Here is a 19,469-nt window from a genome sequence, read left to right as displayed (position 1 = left end):
ACTTCCCACTATCAACTGGGTAAAGTCTAACCTCTTTGCTCAGCCCTCAGAGGCTTCGGGATCTTCCTCCCGACCTCCTCTGGTCTCTGAGTGATCCCACACAGGCATAGTTGAATCACTGCCTTTCCTGAGGAGTTCTCCTGGGAAATCTAAACTGAGGATTAGGGGGAATCCTGGTGAGAGCTGCCCTTTCATCTCTAATGCTTCTCCTCTACAAACCCAGCCAGAAGCTACAGTAGCGGGGATCCTCTTGTGTGCAAAGGGATCTGATGCTAATTTGGGTGACTTTCAGAGTCACTCATGGTGACCCAGAGGGAACTCTTGCTACTTAGACCTTGGGATTGAATTGAAATGTGTGTGTCATCTCCCACTAAGGAGACAAACATTTATACATCCAAGGAGTTCTGAGCAATGTCTGGAGGTTGGTCTGCTGTTGGAAGGGAGTAGATCTGGATAAACACAAACAAAATCCTGAGGACTTCAAGAACAGGGAGTACTGGGATCCCTGCATGATCACCTTTGTCTGACTTTCCATGCATGTGGTGGGCATGGGTGTGTCTCTCTGAGGACCCTGCTTTTGTCTATGCTATCCAACAGAGAGCCGGTGAGGGACATGAAGGAACCATTTCCCAACTATGCTGCTCCTTAGGGACCCAACCTGCAGTGCAGTAAGTGTAATGGCAGCCTGTGGCTCACAGAAGATATGCGTGTGTCAACTCCACAGGAACTAACCAACCAATGACGAACTGGGGAACATTAATTACATGTTTTAATTTCAACTTTTCTGTGACTTTTTTTGATAATTCATATTTATTTTTATAATCAAATCTTTTCTTTGTCTTGGTTATTCCTTAGCTCTTGATTACCCCTCAGGATGAAAGGACCCTAAGAGATGTGGTTCATCCGTTATCTCCCTCTGGTTCCCAGCATCCTATAGCAGTATGGGAATTCCAGGTCAAGTGTGAGACTCCAGAGAGGTGGTGGAAGGGACAGAGGACAGCCCCACCAGGTCGAAGGATCACTCTAGAGGGACAACTCAGAGAAGCTCAAGCCAGAAATAAGAGAGGGACCTCCTTGGCTGACCCAAAGCTAGTGAACTTATGTTGGTCAAAGACTCCCTAGCAGCCCCTCTTTACCTTGCTCAGGGAAAGGGCCTCTGGGCTGTGCCTGTAGAAGGTTTCTTTGAAGGACCCCAGCCAGGTCTCAGCAACGCGGACCTTGTTCCTCAAGATGACCTCAGGGTCAGCCCTGGAGCTGACATCTTTGCTTTGGTAAATGTGTCCCACTCGAGAGCAGGGAAGGATTTCAACGGAGCCGCCACAAAGCCAGGTCTGTCATAGAAGGAGAAGGTGATTGGCTCTCCTTTCTACCTCTCTGTCTGTGAGCGACTGACAGAAGACCAGGAAGTCTATGCCAGAATGACCAGTTCATGTCCTTAGAACATAGTTCCTCAATCCTACAGTGTGGGGAGCAGGGCAGTGAGGTGAGAGGGACAGAGGGCAGTTGTCCTAGAATGAAATTGAGGGGTGATGGCTGACCCCTGTGACCTGCTTGGACACGCCACCTGGAAATGTGCAGACCAGAGGATGCTTTCCCAGGGAAAACATGTCTGCAGTGGCCAGGGAATTTCTAAGAGCCAGTGATGTCTCCTGAAAAGACGCTAGAGATGAAAGCACAGCTTCCTTAGTCTTCTTCACTCCATCCCGAAGCTTCTCCCTGACCTCCACTGCTCAATGGACAAGAATCCTTTATTCCATACTTGGTGACAGAAATTACAATTGAATCATGCTGGGACAGGCTGTGGTTTAAGAACTAAAATCACACTAGGCATGGGGTTCTCAAACACTATGCCCCAAGATACCTCAGAAGACTCAAAGAGAACCTCCGACATTTTTCATTTTTTAGAGAAATAGACAACTTGGACATTATGCAAACTACAATCTTGTTGCAATTCATACATCCACATTAGATTGGCCTGTCATGGGAGATGATGGACTTCTTTTCTGGACTAGGCTTGGGGAAGTGGGTATGACTGAAAGGCAAGAATAATGCTAGGAACAGTGTGGAACAGAAAGTATGGGTGGGGCCTGTCCACACAGTTCCCAGGACGGAGAGGACAGCTATGCCCAGCAGGTCCTAAGTCAAATGAATACCCATTGTTTGGAAGGAACTATACAATGCCAAGAGTGGTTTCACATTTGGCAGGTGGGTACCATAAAAGATTCCCTAGATGCTAAGAGTGCCATGAACAGAGAATGTACCAGAAGCTCTGGATTCTCTGCACTGCGATGTGAATGGCTGATAGTATACCTTCTCCTGATGAGGGTTCTGAAAGTCAAGTTCACAGAGGAGACTGAGAGTAAAGTCAAGATAGGTCGCAAGAGTCATGGCCTGGGAGGACACGGGAAGTTTGACACATCTTGATGTGATGACTTTATATAATTTCCCCACAAGTTTATTCCCAACACCTGCCCTTTCTAATGTCTACCTCTGAGCTGACTGCACACATGGTTCCAGAGATAGCACCCGCATCCACTGGTAACATAGAACCTACCTTGAAGGACATCTCAAGATTTTCCCCACCATGAGGTGACATGAGAGGATCATAAGCTCCAGAGTTTTGGAAGTAGTGTCTGTCCATGGCCACCACCTCTCCAGATACCACAGGGCTCCTACACAGAGAAGTCAGATAAGAGACTGCAGGGCAACCCCAAGCATAGAGACAGAGGCTAGGTGGGGCTTCCCAGAGCAGGTTCAGTGAATGAGACAGCTGACCCTGGGGCTCTGAAGAAGCTCATCATTTTGAACCACAAAACTGGAGCAGAGAAACAATGTTTGAAATCCAAGAATTTTTATAAAGAGAACTAACTATGTGCTGGAGAGATGGCTCAATGGTTACGAGTGTTTGCTGCTCTTCCAGAGGACCCAAGTTTGGTCTAGCAGCCATGTCAAACTGGTCACAGCTGCCCATAACTCTGTCTGCCTACAAAACCTGCACACACACAGCATGTTCTCACACAGACATTTAAATAAAAATAAGACTGAAGATTAAGGAACACTAGACTGGCCTGGGTCTTTGTAGCTCGTCCTTAGGCCTTTTTCTATAAAAGGGAGTAGTGATTGCACTTGAGTCTCTCCAGAGAGGTGTCTGAGGAGAAGGTTCTAGCTAAAATAAGACACCTCAAGAGAGGCAATTGCCAGGCCCAAACCAAAGGAACAGTCAGGCTCTCTGTGGCTTGAATGTGAAAAGTCTCCCATGAGCTCCTGTTTTGAACACTCTGTCCCCAGACTGCGGCACTAATCTGAGAGGCTTGGAGCCCTTAGGAAGTGGGACCTCTCTGGGAGAAGGTTACGAGCAGTGGGCCTTTGAAGGTTAGACTCATCCCTGGCTCTGGTCTAGTTTCCCATCTGACCAGGGCGAACAGGCCACCACCACCTCAGGCACATGGAGAATTGGCTGAGCCCCTCCTGCTGTCAAGCTGTCCTGCCATGATAGACTGAGACCTTTGGAACCATGAACCCTTCCTACCTTAAGTTGCTTCTGACAGGTGTTTCCTCAAATAGAGGAAAAGGTAATGCACACAGGCTCGTCCTGCTTCTCTTCTCCCCGCCCCCCCTTCTTATGTTTTCTTTTTTCATCTATTCCCTCCCCACCTTTAAGATGAATCTAACAGGAGTTCTGTAGATGGGTTCCCACCCTTCCTGGGTGGAAATAAAATGGCTTATACGTGCAGAGAATGGGAAACTCTGGGCAAGGGAATGCATGGGAATAACAGTTCTCAAAATGGCTTAATGCAAACTAGCTGTGGTGGTGCACATGTTTAATCCCAGCACTTGGGAAGAAGAGGCAGGAGGACCTCTGTGAGTTTGAGGTCAGACTGGCTGGGCAGATGTGGTGAGTTATAGAATAGCCAAGGCTATACAGTGAGACACTGTCTCAAAAAACAAAACAAAACAACAACAACAACAACAAAACAAACAAACAAAATAGTTCATAGCTGCAGTTTGTGGGGCATTGAAAACAAGTTCCATGCAGTGCCAGGCACCATCCTTGCCATATTTTAAATACAAACCTGTACAGTTCTGTGGTTTGGGAAGTCCTTCTGTGATGCTTTTATTGGTTAATGAATAAAGAAACTGCTTTGGCCTGTGATAGGACAGAGTAGAGACAGGCAGGAAAACTAAACCGAATGCTAGGAGAAAGAAGGCAGAGTCAGAGACAAGCCATGTGGCCCCGCTGGAGACAGATGCCAGGCTGAACCTTGCCAGTAAGCCACACCCATGTGTCAATACACAGATTAATGAAGATGGGTTAGTTTAGGATGTAAGAACTAGCCAATAAGAAACTAGAGCTAATAGGCCAAGCAATGAATGATTTAATTAATACAGTTTCTGTGTGGTTATTTTGGTTCTTTCTGAGTTCGCTATTCCTCTCTCATGTTTGTGGTGATGCAGTATAGGAGTTCCCTCTGTCTGTGTGTTGCTTTTATTGAATAATGAATAAAGAAATTACCTTGGTCTAGTTGATAGAACAGATCTTAGGTAGGTGGAGAAGACAGAACTGAATTCTGGGAGAAAGAAAGCAGAGAGAGAGAGAGAACCACCATGGAGCAGCCAGAATCAGACATGCTGAATCTTTCCTGGTAAGCCACAACCTCGTGGTGATATACAGATTAATAGAAATGGGTTAAATCAAGATGTGAGAGTTAGCCAATAAGAGGCTAGAGATAATGGGCCAGGCAGTGATTTAATTAATACAATTTCTGCGTGGTTATTTTGAATGTAAGCTAGCCAGGCAGCCGGGACAAACAAAGGGCCACCCTCCTAGTGCAACATTGCTGTTGTTTTTCTCTGTTTCTGTTTGCTTCTCTGACTTTGCTTTGTTTTGGTTTTGGAGACAAGGTCTCACTGGGCAGCACAGGCTGGCATCAAACTCACGATCTTCCCTTGGGATATCGGGTGTGACCACCAACCCCTGGCTCCTAGTGTGAGTTTTAATTCAGAATTTTTGGATTTTAGAAAGGAGCGTACATGACACACTGCCCTTCAGCTTTGGTGGCTGCACTTTGTGCGGTGCACTGACATTTCTTCAGTCAGGGTGTCACTGCTCTCAGCGTGGGCTCCACCACATCTGCATTATGACAACATGCTTGGTTTTCAGAGGGTTTGGGATTTGTGGTTATCAGTTGTAGACTGCAGATGTGTACCAGCCACCCAGTTTAGCACATCAGGGAAATAGCTGGTCTTAAGAGCTGGCTACCTGGATTTCCGCTGTCATAATGTTGGGAATTTAATCTGTATGTGTCTTGGGCACAGTGGAGTAGAGACAGCCAGCCTGGCTGAGTCACTGCAGAGCTCATGACCCACAGAGTCTGGGAGCTTGAAAAATAGCTGTAGTCTTAAACACTAAATTTGAAGTGGTTTGCTAGCTGGTAGAAAATTTCTTAAAAAAAAAAAAAAAACTTAAAAAGATATTGTTCGGAAATCGAAACAGGACACAGGAGTAGCAACTTTCAAGGCTGGATCTATTTTCTTCCTTTTTACTGAGCAGGGACTCGAGACCAAGGTATTTGCTGTGTTATCTGGGGCCAAGGTCAGTCATCTTCCTCCTCACCCTCACCTTGGGCATCCACCGAAGCTTCTGGAAGGGTTTCACTGGACTCCATAGGTATCACAATGGTAGCAGCGTTGCAGCTGGCTGACTGCTTTTTACACATTGGCTTGTTTGGTTTGCATACCCATCCCCTATGCTAGGCACTGTCATCAGGAAATGGGGACTCAGGTGTGGAGATCAGAGAAGCGCCTCACCTGATAGGGCTGATGGGGGATGGGAGGGCCTCCTGCTCCTGTTCCCCCAGGGGCTCCCATCGGAAATCCAGCTTCCAGTCCAGCACCCCTCGTTGCAGCTGCTTGACTGCAGAGTACTGCAACGTCTTCCAATCAATCACGTCTATGACTGGAGACACTACTCGGCTCCTGGAAAGAACGGAGGATAAACAACGATGCAGGCTACTCACTAGCTGGGGACAGGAACAAGGTCTATGTGATGTGTGGCCCAGGGCAGCAGGCATAGGCCGTTTGCCCCTGTCAGCCTTCAAGCTGTGCTTTGTCCCAGCTAAGAATCCCAATTTAGAAGAGTTAATAGGAAAAAAAGAATGTAAAAACTTTCAATAATTTTATATTGATTCCACACTGATATTGCATTTTAAATATGCTATGTTTACATTATTAAGATTATTTTCAGCTGTTTTTACCTTATCACATGACTGTTTTCATTAAACATGTGACCCATGTTGCATCTCGTCTGTATGGCTTTGCTATATCTGAAGGACTTGATGTACCTCTGACAGGACCCTGGGCAGTCAGAGAGTGGGAAACAACCTGGCCTGATGCAGTCATTTAGCTCTTCCTAGAAACCTCCCCTTTCCTTTAGAAACCCTCTTATTTAGAAGTGTGATTCTCTGCCTTGCTTGGTTAGGTGTTAGAGCTGGCAGACAGAACAAGGCAGCTGGAAGCTGGATATGGAAGATAGCCTTGGTCTTCCACATTGCAGCTCTATAAGGAAGTTGCCATTGGTCAGCAACCCCAGACCACCCCAAAGCAGTTGTTTTGGTGTAGGGTTGCTTTGTACAGTTATAGGGATTGTGTACCTACCACTCAGACCCAGAGAGCACCTCAAATATTGCACATATTATAAAATAACATATTTATTGTTACAATTTCCTTAAATAAAAGAAGAGGCTGAAACGTCTCATTCCAGAACTGGAGAGATGGCTCAGCTAGGAAGAGTGCTTATGCCTCTTTCAAAGAATCCAGGTTCAGTTCCTAACACCCATGTCAGGAGCTCACAAGGCCCTTAATTTCATTCAGATCCAGAGAAACTGACATCCTCTTCTGGTCTCTGTGATCATAGAACACTTGTGCTATACATAAATACACATGCATGCACATATATACAAATACATGCATAAAAATAAATAAGCCTTTAACAGTAAGAAAGAAAACTGTCTGGTTATAATATAATCAGTGTATTCTGGCAAATGTTTGAGGAGAGAAAAGGATAGTGAGGAATAAACATTCAGACAAAGCTGCCCCTTGGCTAGGGCCAGAGCTAGCTCACTGTCAGGATCAGGGAACCAAGGCTGGTAGTGGACTCCAGAGTCTTTGGCCAGGCTGTAGAGGAAGTCATGACTCTTCAAAGCAGCTGCCCGGCTGCCACGCTGTCTGCTCTATACTCCTTCTGCTCCTGGGTAATGAGAGCTCCTAGAGACTTTTCCTCCTTTGGAGACACTGGGTCCCCCTCTATTGAGAGAAAGTCTCCTGACACAGGCTGGAGAGGCAGCAGCCTTGTCCACCTTCTCTCTCAAAGCACAGTTATAGCTCTGGCACTCAGACCAGAGACGTTTCGCTTTCACTAAGGTTTGCTCTGCTGTGCTCTGCTGTGCTCTGCTGTGCTGTGGTATGGTGTGCTGTCGTGTGTTGTTCTGTGCTATGCTGTGCTATGCTCTACTGTGCTGCGGTGTGCTGTGGTATCGTGTGCTGGGGTGTGGTGTGTTGTCATGTGCTGGGCTGTGCTGTGGTGTGCTGTTCCGTGCTGCTGTGTGCTGTGCTGCCGTGTGCTGTGCTGTGCTGTGGTGTGCTGTGGTATGGTGTGCTGGGGTGTGGTGTGTTGTCATGTGCTGTGCTGTGCTGTGGTGTGGTGTGGTATGCTGTGCTGTGGTGTGGTGTGGCATGCCATGCTTTGAGCAGATGTCAGGCAGCTCAGGAGAGCTGGTGGGCCTAGTCCTTGAAGAAACTGCACAGACTAGGAAAGTGGATCCTAGACTTGCCCAATGCTCAGTGTGCCACTGTGTGGAGTCCAGAGAGGATCACTCAGAGTGCAGAGGTGGCTTTCTTTCATGCTCTCAGTGAGCTGGACAAGATGGTCCTGAGAAAAGAGAGTGGACCAAGAGTCAGGAAGAGGCTGACAATTCCTTTACTTAGTGGGCTATGGGCCAAGAACAAGTGGAGATGTTCATCATGGAATTGGGACAAATGGTTCTGTCTTGGCTTAGAAATTTTTCTCTACTGTGTGATCACCCCAACTTAATGAGACCAAGCACAGAGTGCAAGAACAAGAACCAGGAGCTCTGGTTCTGACAGTTCCATCCAGCTGGGAGCCAGGAGGTCCTACCGTGTCTCAGGCCAGCTTGAGTGGCATGGGTGTTGACTGCGTGAGCCTCTCCCACACTCCTAGGGGAGCTAGTTACCAGGGTTAGGTTTTCTGAGTACGATAGTCATATTGAGGGGCATGACGGACAGGTCAGGCTTAGGAAGAAGTGGAGAAGGGAAAGAGGGAGTGGAAGAGATAGCAGGATAGGGTGAAAGCAGTGCTAACTTGTGGGATGTAGGATGACCCTCTCAGTTCCTCATCCCCCAGGGCTCAGTTTAGTTAGAAAATTAGGAGCATTGTGGACACTACAGAGGAGTAAAGAAAGTTAGTTGTTGGGAAAACCAGTGATGGGGAAATCTAATGCCTTCTCCCTGGGCATAGGTGACCTGTGCTCTAGGCTGGTTTAGGAATTTGTTCCCCCAACAGAAGCTGGCAAAGTCGGGGAGTCATGGCAGGCATGGAGTGTTCTGCCCTTCCTATGCAGCTTAGCCGGACTGGTGTGTGCCACCCTTCCTATGCATCTTAGCAGGACTGGTTCATTTAGACGTTGTAGAAGCTGTTTTCTAGCCTTCCTTCCAACGGTAACTCCCCACACTTCTTACAACACCCAAGGAAATCCCAAAGAATAGCGATCAGTGGAAACCAAGGTGCTTCTCAAATGGTGGATAGATACTCTGTTCTTAGAGTAACTGTGCCTGGGCTGTCTCTCCCAGACCCACTCCTTGCTTTGAAGGTCCTGGGTGGAATGAATTACCTGTCATCAGCTATTCTGCTGAGGAGAGGCTCCAGCCATCCAGGGTGGCACTCACAGTGGGCATCCATGAAGACCAGCACATCCCCTGTGGCCATGGTGGCCCCCAGCATCCGGGCTCCGATAGTGCCAAGCCTCTTGTTGCTCCTGAGCAACTTCACAGCCTCCAGCCTGACCACATAGTCACTGAGAGCAGACTTCAGTTGTTCTGGAATCGACAGGGTCCTGTCAATGGTGGTCGTGGATGCCACAGGACTGTGATGAGCATTGCAGACTTAGAGAACCCAGCGGGTACCAGATTCTGAGCCTGCAATGTGTTACTAAAGGTGGTCATTTCTAAAGTTTGCGATGGTGCATAATTCTCTGTCTCAGCCAACAGGCTGGAGGAGTGGAAAACCGGAAGAGGAGAGAAGTGCAACTGAAATCAAGATCACCGCCAAGAAAACCACTTGCTCTTACATTCCAGTTTTAGCTCCCACCCAGAGATCCCAGCTGAAGACAGCAGACAAGAAGCTTAAGAACAGAGGGTCATGAAACTGCAGCTGGTAGCCACTGAGGTGTTGTCTCAGAGGTTTCACCCAGTGGCAGGATGAGTCTGAGAAGAGGATGTAGAGGAGATTAGAAACCACGGGCACTTCCAGCTGTGGGTTTGGGACAGATGCAAAGGCTGTGGCTTAGCTGCTAGCCAAGGATCCAGATGCCCTCAAGTAGGAAGGGCTGAAGCTGAGGACTTGGGAGGAAGCTTGTCTTAGGTTTCTATTGTTGTGATGAAACCCAATGACACAATAAATTACTCACAGTGGAGTATCTGTTCCCTTGTCACCTGAAGCTCCACAGCCGGGGAACCTCGTCTATGGCCTTGAACACTTTCTTTTACGGAACTCCCCCTCCCTCCCATCTTGTCCTTCCCTCCTCCCTTCTGGCTGAAGGCCAACCACTCCCAGTGATCCAGAAGCCAACTTCAGTTACCTTGTTGGCTGAGGTCATCTACAATGATGATCTCCTGCAGCAAGGCCTTGGGTGCTGTGTCCAGGATGCTGTGTACGGTTCTCAAGAGCAAGGGCCAGGCTTCATCATGGAAGCAGAGAATGATGCTGGCTGTAGGCAGGCTGCTTGCAGGGTGCTGCTGTAGACACCTGCAGAGGAAGAGAGTTAGGGAGCCCCCAAGGAGGCGATTCTTCAGAGAAGTCAGCCCAGGCCCCTCACTCCTCAACCCTGGCTGGCCCACTACAGCCACATCACTGTTACAATTCGGTGGCTCTCCTGGGGTTTCGTCAAATAGCCAGCCACACAGAGATCCCCACACATTACAACTGCATCTTCTAACTCTCGACCTCAGATGTCAGAGCTCTGCTCTGCTGAACCCAGCACCTTTAAAAAAAAAAAAAGCTGATGCTTCATGGAATAATATCTATCTGAGAAGTTAAATATCTGGTTTAGTTTGTAATTTTTTATCTTGTGATAATTTAAGACTCCCAAGAAGTTACAAACATTGTACAGTTAAACCTGGTGTAAAAAAATAAACATATGAGCACGAATCGTCAGTTTTCTAAGTTTTTGATGCTCTATCGTCAATTTTGAAATCATCACCAAAAATAAACAAAATCATCCTCAAGATAAACAAAATAATCTTAACATATCCAGAGGGAACTGTCCTCCCTATAAGGTTTTGGGAGTGGACAAAGAGTCGTTTGTATAGCTGGTAAGTGACCTGTCTCCAGGACCCAGCAACAGAGGTAGCAGCCCACTAGGGGTAAGATTGAGGGTTATACACTGCTTGCTAGTCAGTACTGCGCGAGAAGCCAGGCTCCTCTGGTCGCCATGCCTTTCAAGTTGTGGTCGACTTAATCCCATGAACCGTGAGCCAAAAGAAACTCAAATATGTCCCCTTCCTTATGGTGCTTCTGTTAGCTTTTCAGTCGTAGAGATGAGAAAAGTAACCACTGCATCCAACGTTAGTGGGGTTTTATGGGGTGGGGGGACACACATGCCTGGAGGTCAGAGAACAGCTTGCTGGAGTTCTCTCTTTCTTCCATGTAGGTTCCAGGGATTGAGCTCATGTCTTTGGGCTTGGCGGTGAGTGCCCTTAACAGCTATACCATTTTTCTGGCCTTGCTCAGTGCTTGGAGGTATCAGTTTCCTTATTTTAAAAATTAGGATGATTTTTTTCCTACTTGAGCCTAGTGTGAGAAAACAATGCAAGCGTGAGTGCTCCGTCATCAGTTTGTCAGTCATGGTTTATATACGTATGTATGTATTTATTAATTTGTCAGTGCTGCATGGAGCTCACTTGCTTAGGGGAGTGCTCTACCACTGAGCTACATGGCTAACCCTTATGTATGTAATGTATGTATGTATGTATATATGTGATAGATCTTACTATGTAGCTTAGGCTAGTCTTGAAGCCCCAGGCCTCTTGCCTCAGCCTCCCCAGAGGTAAGATCACAGCATGGACCACCATGGTTGTTGAATATTATTATTTTGTTGTTATTATTAATTATTATTATTATTATTATTTGTCTGTCCTGGAACTTGTTCTGTGGACCAGGCTGTCCTTGAACTCACAGTGATCTGTCTGCCTCTACCTCCCGAGTGCCAGGATTAAAGGTGTGTGCCACCACCGCCAGGCCAAACAAATACTGCTATTTTACCAACTGTTCTGCACAGGCCACTTCCATGTTAGGGTTCCCTTCTCCTCAGGACAGAAATGCCCACAGATGCCATTGCAGAGCTTTTGTGAGCAGCAAGTCCCACAGGTGCTTAGCATCAAGTCAGGGACACAGCGAGGCTGTCTTTCTGTTCTAGCTTCCTTCAGACAGTTGTCACTGTGGATTCTGCAGTCAGGAGCTATGAAAGAGCTGAACATTCAGGCCACTGACTTCTGTTTGATCTCCCAGAGCATCCTCTGTTGCACAGAAGTCTCTCCGTCACCAGCCAGCTATGCAGATGACCCTGGACTTGTCGCTTGTTTTAGATTGTGATGATCTCCTGATGGGAACGACAACACCAGCTTACAAAGGTCGCTGTGAGGTTGAGTGGCCCTTGTAAAGCCCCAGGAAGGACATGTCTGCTGCTGTCCGTCTCCATAGCCATGCTTCGAGAGCTGCTGCGAAGGCCCTTTCTGTCTTGGGATTTGCTGTTCTTGCTTTTTGTTCTATTTTTTTGGTTTTTAGAGACAGTCCCTCACTGTGTATCCCTGGCTGTCCTCAAACTCATTCTGTAGACCAGGCTGTTCTGGAACTCACAGAGATCCACCTGCCTCTGCCTTCCAAGTGCTGAGATTAAAAATGGCTTTTGTTCTTGATTCTTTAGGGTCCCTTTCTAGCAGGCAGACACTCTGAGAAGGTGCGATTTCAAAGAGTGTCCTGTTTCCAAAATTTCTGAGTTTGATGACCAGGCCTAAGTATATTTTTTTTCTTCACAGTGAGAGAAGTGGTGGGGAGATGGATGGGCAGTATGAGTGGCTATACCATACAGGCAGACACGGGTTCTATGGGTTTGATGGGCAATGAGCGTAGGCCCCATCACAACCAGGAGGGTCTCCTGTGACAGTGTGGACAGGCTCTACCTCCTCTCCAATGAAGAAGCTCTCACAGTCTTCAGGATTCACACAGGCCGCATGGACCACCTCCTCAGGTACTAGGAAGCCAGAAGACCACCGTGGATTGTTTGGGTGTATCACGGAGGACTAACAGAACTCTGAGTGGGCTCTGCCTATGGGGCATGTGCAGGCCCAGCTCCCTCAACACACCTCTTCAATGCAGAACCAAATATTGTGAATGAAATACTGGCAGAGTCCTGTGGCTCAGAGCATACCAGATGGTTCTAGGAGGAACAGAAATCTATCAATTTGCTCCTGGTGGCCAGAGGGTCTGAAGAAGGGGCCCGTGGGTGAGGCAAGCACAGTGGCCAGAAGGGGGGGGTCAAGTTCATGTGCAGTTGGAGTGGGTTTATGGGCCTAGGGATGAGCTCCGTCCACTCTGGGCATCGAGAGGAGCCTCACTGTGCCCATGGCTGGTGGCGCAGTGGAAACGGTGTAACACAGCCAGACTCCACTTCCACTCACTTTGCTGAGGGCATCTTAGGAGTTTCATCCTGTATAGCCAGCAGAGAGGAGACCGAGAGTGGCCACAGGCTTCAACTCCTGGGCCAGTCCCTTCTGAGATTCGGAAAAGTGAGGTCACATCTCTGAGGACCGCACTTCCTCCAGTTGTCTCCAAGTCATTTGCTGTTTTAGTAACTCATCCCCCTTTAACAATTCTTTTGATTCATTAGTTCTTCCTGAATATGGAATATATATATATAACCTCAACTTCCTCATCCGTAAAACGGGGTTATGGGAAGGAGCCAGCGAATCATGCCCCAGGCATCACAGGGAACTGAATGGACTTAGTGCTGTCTGCCTGACCGCACAGCTACCAGCAAAGCTTTCCTTCCCCATGCTGGTCCTGACTCAGAAGAAGACACCCCTCTCCAGCTCCCCTATACTTTCAAGGCTGGGGACCACTAGTGCAATTAAACCTCTGGTTTTCAGTCTGGCTGCATGCTAGAGCCACTTTCCTTGGATGAATCAAATATGAGGCGGGGCACAGAATCCAGATGTCTGTGTTCTAACACACATGGTAGGCAAACAAACCGCGCACATACTTAGGACTCGCTGGTGTAGCCCTGGCTGTGGTAAGTAGGGCCTGTGGACCACTACAGCTTAGCATCTCAGGCTGCAGCCCCAATCCCCTGAACCCAGCTCTGCCTGCCAATGCACTGCTCTAAGTTCAAGGATTCCCTGCTCTGGCCAATCTAGCCCAGAGAGTTGAATTTGAACAGGGTTCCCATAGCATCTTCAGAGCAGCTGTAATGCCCAGGAGCCCATGGAGGATCCTGGACCTATGACAAGCCTTCTGGGTGCATGGATGGCAACACAAGTATTAAACACAGAGTGTCAGAGCCCCTGGCCTGGACTTTGACTGCAAAACGCTGCCTCCCTGGGAGTGTCTTTGATAAGGCCCCCTCCTTATCTACCCTGGAAGCCACGGCAATCAGAAAGCGAGTGGAGGTGGGGTAACTGGGAGAACTTTGCAGGCTGTCAGTGATGTGGGACACTAGTGAGCAGGACACATGTAACTCTTGGTCCTCGGTGCCAGCAGTTTCAAGGTCTAGTTAACCCCCTGCCTCACTCAGCTTCTGGCTCCCATCAAGGGTCTTTCTCTTTATACTGCTTGTGTGTTTTGGTGTGTGTGTATGGGTGCGTGTGTGTGTGTGTGCATGTGTGTGTGCGCGCACATGTGTTTGTGTTTGTGTCCCTTCCCCATAGTACAGCCATCACAGTGAGTTTGAACCGTCCTGTAAAGCGTGGTGGCATGTACAGTTTACACTCTCCCATGGATGTTGCCTTGGGTGCCTCTGGGTCTGGCTTTTGCCCTCAGCGGGATCTTTACAAGGCGCCCTTGAAAATGGATGAGTCTCTATAGCAGCTGTAGTACCCAGGAGCCCATGGAGGATGCCTGAACCTGTGACTTGAACAAGCTTTCTGGGAGCTTGGATGGCTCCGTAAGTATTAAGCCAGATGGGCATTGTTGTAGGTTGCATGTAGCCCTCCAGCATCCCGGATGAGACATTGGGTAACTTCAGCTCCTAGGTGCCACTGTGGGCACTGTGGTAGTCATCAGCCTACGTGCTCTCAGGGCCGTGGGAGGTGGCTGGCTTGAAGACTGGCAAGCTTAAATGCTCGCAGCCTAGGTGACTTGCCCAGGTTTGTTCTGGGAATTGGCAGATCCAGAGTCCATCGTGATGGCATCGAACAGGCGGTCAGGTCACGTGGCACCACTCCATTCACCTCTCTATATCTTGATCTCTCTCATTCATAAAACGAAACCCGCTGCACAGATCTGTGAAGCTGATTGAGGAAGTGAGCCCCACTCACTAGAGTCGCCAGGGTGTATTAAGTGTCCACTAAAAGCTCACTAGAGTTTTGCCTCTCTTTCCTGAGACGATTGTTCTGAGGCAGGGTCTCACTGTGTAGCCCAGGCTGTGCTCAAACGCACAATGCTCCTGCCCTAGCCTCGCTTCGCTAAGCGCTGAAGGCAGAGGCGTGCACCATCATGCCTGGCCCCAGAGCCTGTCTTTTGGCTCCGTTTACACTAATATTTTACTATTTCCATCTTGTGTTATCGGTAATTGTCCTGAATGCCTCCTATGCAAACTAACCTCCAGCCGTGGTCCCAAAGGAGATTTGGAACCCAGCAAGGAGACTGACAAACGCCAGGGCAGGGCAGGGTCTGGGTGAAGGTTAGAAGGATGTGACTGGGTTAGGAGTCAAGGAGCTCGCAGGAAGCCTGGAGACTGGAGGAGTGTGGGAGGGAGGAGACAAGAGGCCCTGGGAGGAAAGCTCAGGGCCCCACACAGCAGACAGATGCTTATATGCAGCATTTCTTGTCTTTCCACCCACTGGAAGGTGGAGGGAAGGAGAGCGCTGCCAGCTTGGATAGAGGATAGGGGCTTCCCCTGGCTTTGCAGGGACTCTTGGGTATCTAGGAGCCTTCTGTAGGCTGGGAGATCTGGGGTCTGGTAGCAGATGGGAGCTCTGGCTGCACCAACCGCACTCGCTGATGACAGCCAGCAGAGGGCGCTGTCCACCGCTACATAGCGCTGGTAACTATGAAAACCCTGGGATGGAGAGCCCAATTATGTGTTTCACTTGAGACAGAGAGGTTTCTTGACTGCCAGAGTCTTTCGGGGTTAAAATGGCCCAGACAACTGAAATGCAGTGGTTACCATGGAGGGAAGAAAGAGCCAACAAAGTGGTCTGCCCAAGGTATATACAAGTGTACAGGCGTGTTTATGTCTAACACACCAGGTGTATTTGTATCTGCTTGTACCACCAATCCTCCCCCCAATTCACACACGCACATCACACTACAAGCAACACACTCGAACACAAGCACATGACTATTGCAAGAAACATTTTACAGTACAAATACACGTGCCCATATATCATGGAAAATAAACAGTTTCATGATGTATACGTATGTATATAGGCACAGTACATGTGCACATCACATCAAGCACACAGCACATGCTATAGGTATGTACAGTCTAATCATGTATGCCACACATCTACACCTGTGCATGAGGTGCCACAAGAGGCACCCACTTTGTACTACACTCACAACATACCATTTACTATTACCACATAATAAATGCACAACACATACACATGTGTCTCACATACAGTGCACATACGGCACATCTACAACACATGAAGTACTTACAATACATACACTGGCACTATACACACAAAGGCACATAATACATATAAAATAGGCACAGCACAGCACACATACATACTACATAAACACATACAAGACAAACACACATCAAACACACACAGTTCCACATAATACATGCTCCAACGCACAATAGATACCCTGAATACATAGGTATGTACTGTACACATCAGCAAACATTCACAACATGCAGACACACATGACGCCATACCTATATAGCTCACACCTGTGCCCTATGATGATGGGTGATATGACCACCACACACAGCCTGCATGGACAAAACCCCAAACTACTATACACAGGTACTACATACAACACACATTTATTTAGTATACATAGCATAATATGCACTCAACACACGGGGCATGCACAGTGCATATGTGCACATGCACACACGCAGTTCACACACGAGTGTGCATATGCAGCGTGCTCTGGAGACAGAGTCACACCCACATCCCCAAAGCCAGAGCCAACGTTTCTTGTTTACAGAATAAAGTCCTTCCCGTTTTCTCTCAGCCAAAGACAACACGCATGGACAGAACTGGAAAGTTGCTCCTGCGTCCAGCACTCATTTTCGTACAGGGAGCTGTGTGCTGGCTGCTGAGACACGCGGAGCGCAGCTGTGCTGACCTTCTGCAGGCTTTCGGCACAGTGGCAGAAGCAGGCACGGCACAAACAAACACGGTGATGGCTATTTAGTGTCTGTTCTATGACGTGCTGGGAGTTCAGAGGGAGCCACAAACTGGAGCGGGGAGGGGTTCTGGACAGAGGTTTTAAAGCCAGGGTGTGAAGTCGGCATCACAGAGCTGGGACTATGGGCAGGTGAGTGCTCCAGGACGCACAACTTCAGGAGATCTGTGCTCTTAGGTAATCAGTGACAGGGCAGCCGGGCTGAGAGCAGTCAGGGGTCCAGAGTCTCATGGCCCTGCTCCCACTGTCACTGCAATGTGTCCTTTCACTTCCAGGGGTAGAAGATAAGCTTGCTTTCCAGAAACTCAGTGGGCTGTGGAGTCGCGGCTTCTAGGGCGGGGCCCAAGGCCACTCTGGCTGTCCAGCTACACTGTGTCTGGATTTGGGTAGGCAATCTCTTGCCTGTGTCTGGCTGTCCATGGTGGGAGGGGAAGCTGGGGCTAGAGAATGAACCACCACCATCTCCCTGGGCACAGATCTGCAAGTCACAAACACTTCCCACTCCTGGGGTGGGGCACCCAGCAGGCTGAGCTAGTCAGTACAGTATATGAGCTCCCAGGCATGGGAACTGTTCTTTTCTTGATGGGATGGGGGAGGGTGGTAAAGGGTGGTGCTTCAGGCCCGACTGGTGTTTAAATGCCTGAATTCAAATTCCTACTTTGAAGCTTATCAGCTGTGCGACAGTAAGCAAGCCACGGGGCCTCTCTGTTCCTTGCTTTTTACCGTACAAACTAGGCATGAAGCTAAAGTAATGCAGAGAACTTTCTAGGACCTTCTAGGTAGCATGCAGAAAGCTTAGATTAAAACCAGACACACGGCAAGAAGTAAATAAGCATTTCTTGCCATGTTTGCAGTTCCTTATTTGATCCCAGATAAAGGCAAACACTAATAATAAACCAATATGAGAAACTGAACTTCCAGCACGAGAGCTGGGAGAACCCTTGAAGAATTGTGCTTCCATCTCCCTATTAAAGCCTCGTGACCCAGGGGTATTAGCAGTGGGACTAGACCCTAGGACTGGGAAGAGATTGTCTCTCCTTCAGGACTTGTTAGAGGCAGATCTGTGGATCTGAGGCATCTGGCTGAGCAGGTCTGAGATGGGATTTAAGGATCTTTAGTTTTATCACTTCATCAGCAAAGCTGATGGGGACCACATCTCAGGGGCAGCTGTCTCAAGGATGGGAGAGGCAGATGACAGATAGTCAGCACCCCTGACTTTGCTATCCCTGAATCACACAGTAGACCAGAGAAGGGAATGCAGGGTCTTACTTACAGCGGGTGCCGCACCTCAGGCAGGACTCTCCTCGGGGACAGGTAGTCACTGAGTGCTTTGTTGAGGTCTGTGTGCAGGCTGAGTGGGGTCAGCGACTCCTCTGAGTCCTCCCCATCCTCCTCAGTCCTCCAATCCCTCTCAGGGGCCTCCTCATCCCGCCTCCTGCTCGGGTGTTTGATGAACTGGTAGCTGCCCCGTCTCGGGTGCTGGCTCTGATTCCTCTTAGCCACAACCACCAGCAATTGATCCTCCTGCAGGGAGATGAAGGGCAGAAGGCCGTCCAAGAAGCTGTACTCCTCACTCTCGTCTTCAGCCTCCAGAACCCATTCTTGGGAGTCCCCATAGTCCAGGCGATACCCAGGGTCAGAACTGTGTTTGCTGGCTTGGGTAGTGACAGCCTGGTGCAGCGTGGGCGGGGGAGGATACAGCATGGTCACCATCATCAGGACACATCCGAGTGTCAGCAAGAGCAGGAGGAACTGAAGTCTGCAGCGTCCGTTCCTGGGTCTCTTCCTCAGGAGCATGTCGCAGCCACTTGCCTAGAGCAGCAGGTTCTGATCAGGTCAAGCTTGTCATTGAGTCTGGGCTGTTCATTGCAGCCAGTCACCTGCTCCTTTTATTCCATCTGACACTTGCCAACAGCAGTTGTAGGACCCACTTCCCTTGGAACCAGAAAGCCACAGGAGCCTGGGGCTGCCCCTGGTCCTCTCTGGATTTTGCTAATTGTCTTCTGAAAAGGGTCTCTGGTCATGTTGCTTGCCCCTTCTCACCCTGCTCTTGTCCATTCTGCTCTGGTGGTTAGTCCCGTGTTTCTTCCCCCCTCTGCATGAATGGTAAGGTTCTATAGGATGTCTGGGGCGAGTGGCTCGGGATTCAGTCAAGCCAGGATGACAGACATCCTCCTTTGGATGCCTTGAGTCAGGCCAGACCAACAGACGTAAAGCCTAAAGCCGGCAGGCACTGCCCTGTTTCCTTTCACACATAGCTCCAGCTCTGCATGAACCCTCTGCCAGACACAATGGGAGCCAAGTGTGAGTCTCGCTCCTGGTCCTAATGCCCTCACTGTTCCAGGCTTTGCACAACCACAAAGCATCACCCTGAGAGCCAGGTCAAAACAGCATCCTCCCTGGAGTTCAGACTTGAGCCTTATTCACAGGGAGGCATCCTCTCCCCGCCCAGAGGAGCAGGAAGGAGAATTCCGCCCTGACTCAACAGGCTGCCAAGGTGATGCAGATGCCAGGAGCCAGCTGTCGGTCAACACCTTCAACCTCCTGCAACAGTCCCGGCTATGCTGTGCTCTTTCCTGGTGTCCACTAGCCT

The 19,469-nt window shown here is 48.9% G+C and overlaps 1 protein-coding gene across 3 annotated transcripts in view; it reads right to left on the bottom strand.

Moving 5' to 3' along the window:
- The window catches only part of Galnt15 (polypeptide N-acetylgalactosaminyltransferase 15), a 36,013-nt gene extending 16,925 nt beyond the window's left edge, over window positions 1-19,088 (bottom strand). Inside the window, exons 1-6 of one of the 3 annotated variants that reach the window (XM_005348660.2) lie at window positions 18,150-18,673; window positions 9,873-10,039; window positions 8,907-9,111; window positions 5,809-5,976; window positions 2,555-2,672; window positions 1,137-1,331 (exon numbers count right to left, since the gene is read on the bottom strand). In XM_005348660.2, coding sequence (XP_005348717.1) covers window positions 1,137-1,331; window positions 2,555-2,672; window positions 5,809-5,976; window positions 8,907-9,111; window positions 9,873-10,039; window positions 18,150-18,673 — 1,377 coding nt within the window. Of the gene's footprint in view, window positions 1-1,136; window positions 1,332-2,554; window positions 2,673-5,808; window positions 5,977-8,906; window positions 9,112-9,872; window positions 10,040-18,149 lie in introns of those variants that run through there. The other 2 variants (XM_026779869.1, XM_026779870.1) reach the window with 2 other exon arrangements.
- Window positions 19,089-19,469: the final 381 nt, after the last annotated feature.

Source organism: Microtus ochrogaster, chromosome 6 (assembly GCF_000317375.1).
Source record: "Microtus ochrogaster isolate Prairie Vole_2 chromosome 6, MicOch1.0, whole genome shotgun sequence".
NCBI lineage: Eukaryota > Metazoa > Chordata > Mammalia > Rodentia > Cricetidae > Microtus > Microtus ochrogaster.
The sequence above is the reverse complement of the archived record's forward strand: the minus strand, read 5'-3'. Positions and strand labels throughout refer to the sequence as shown.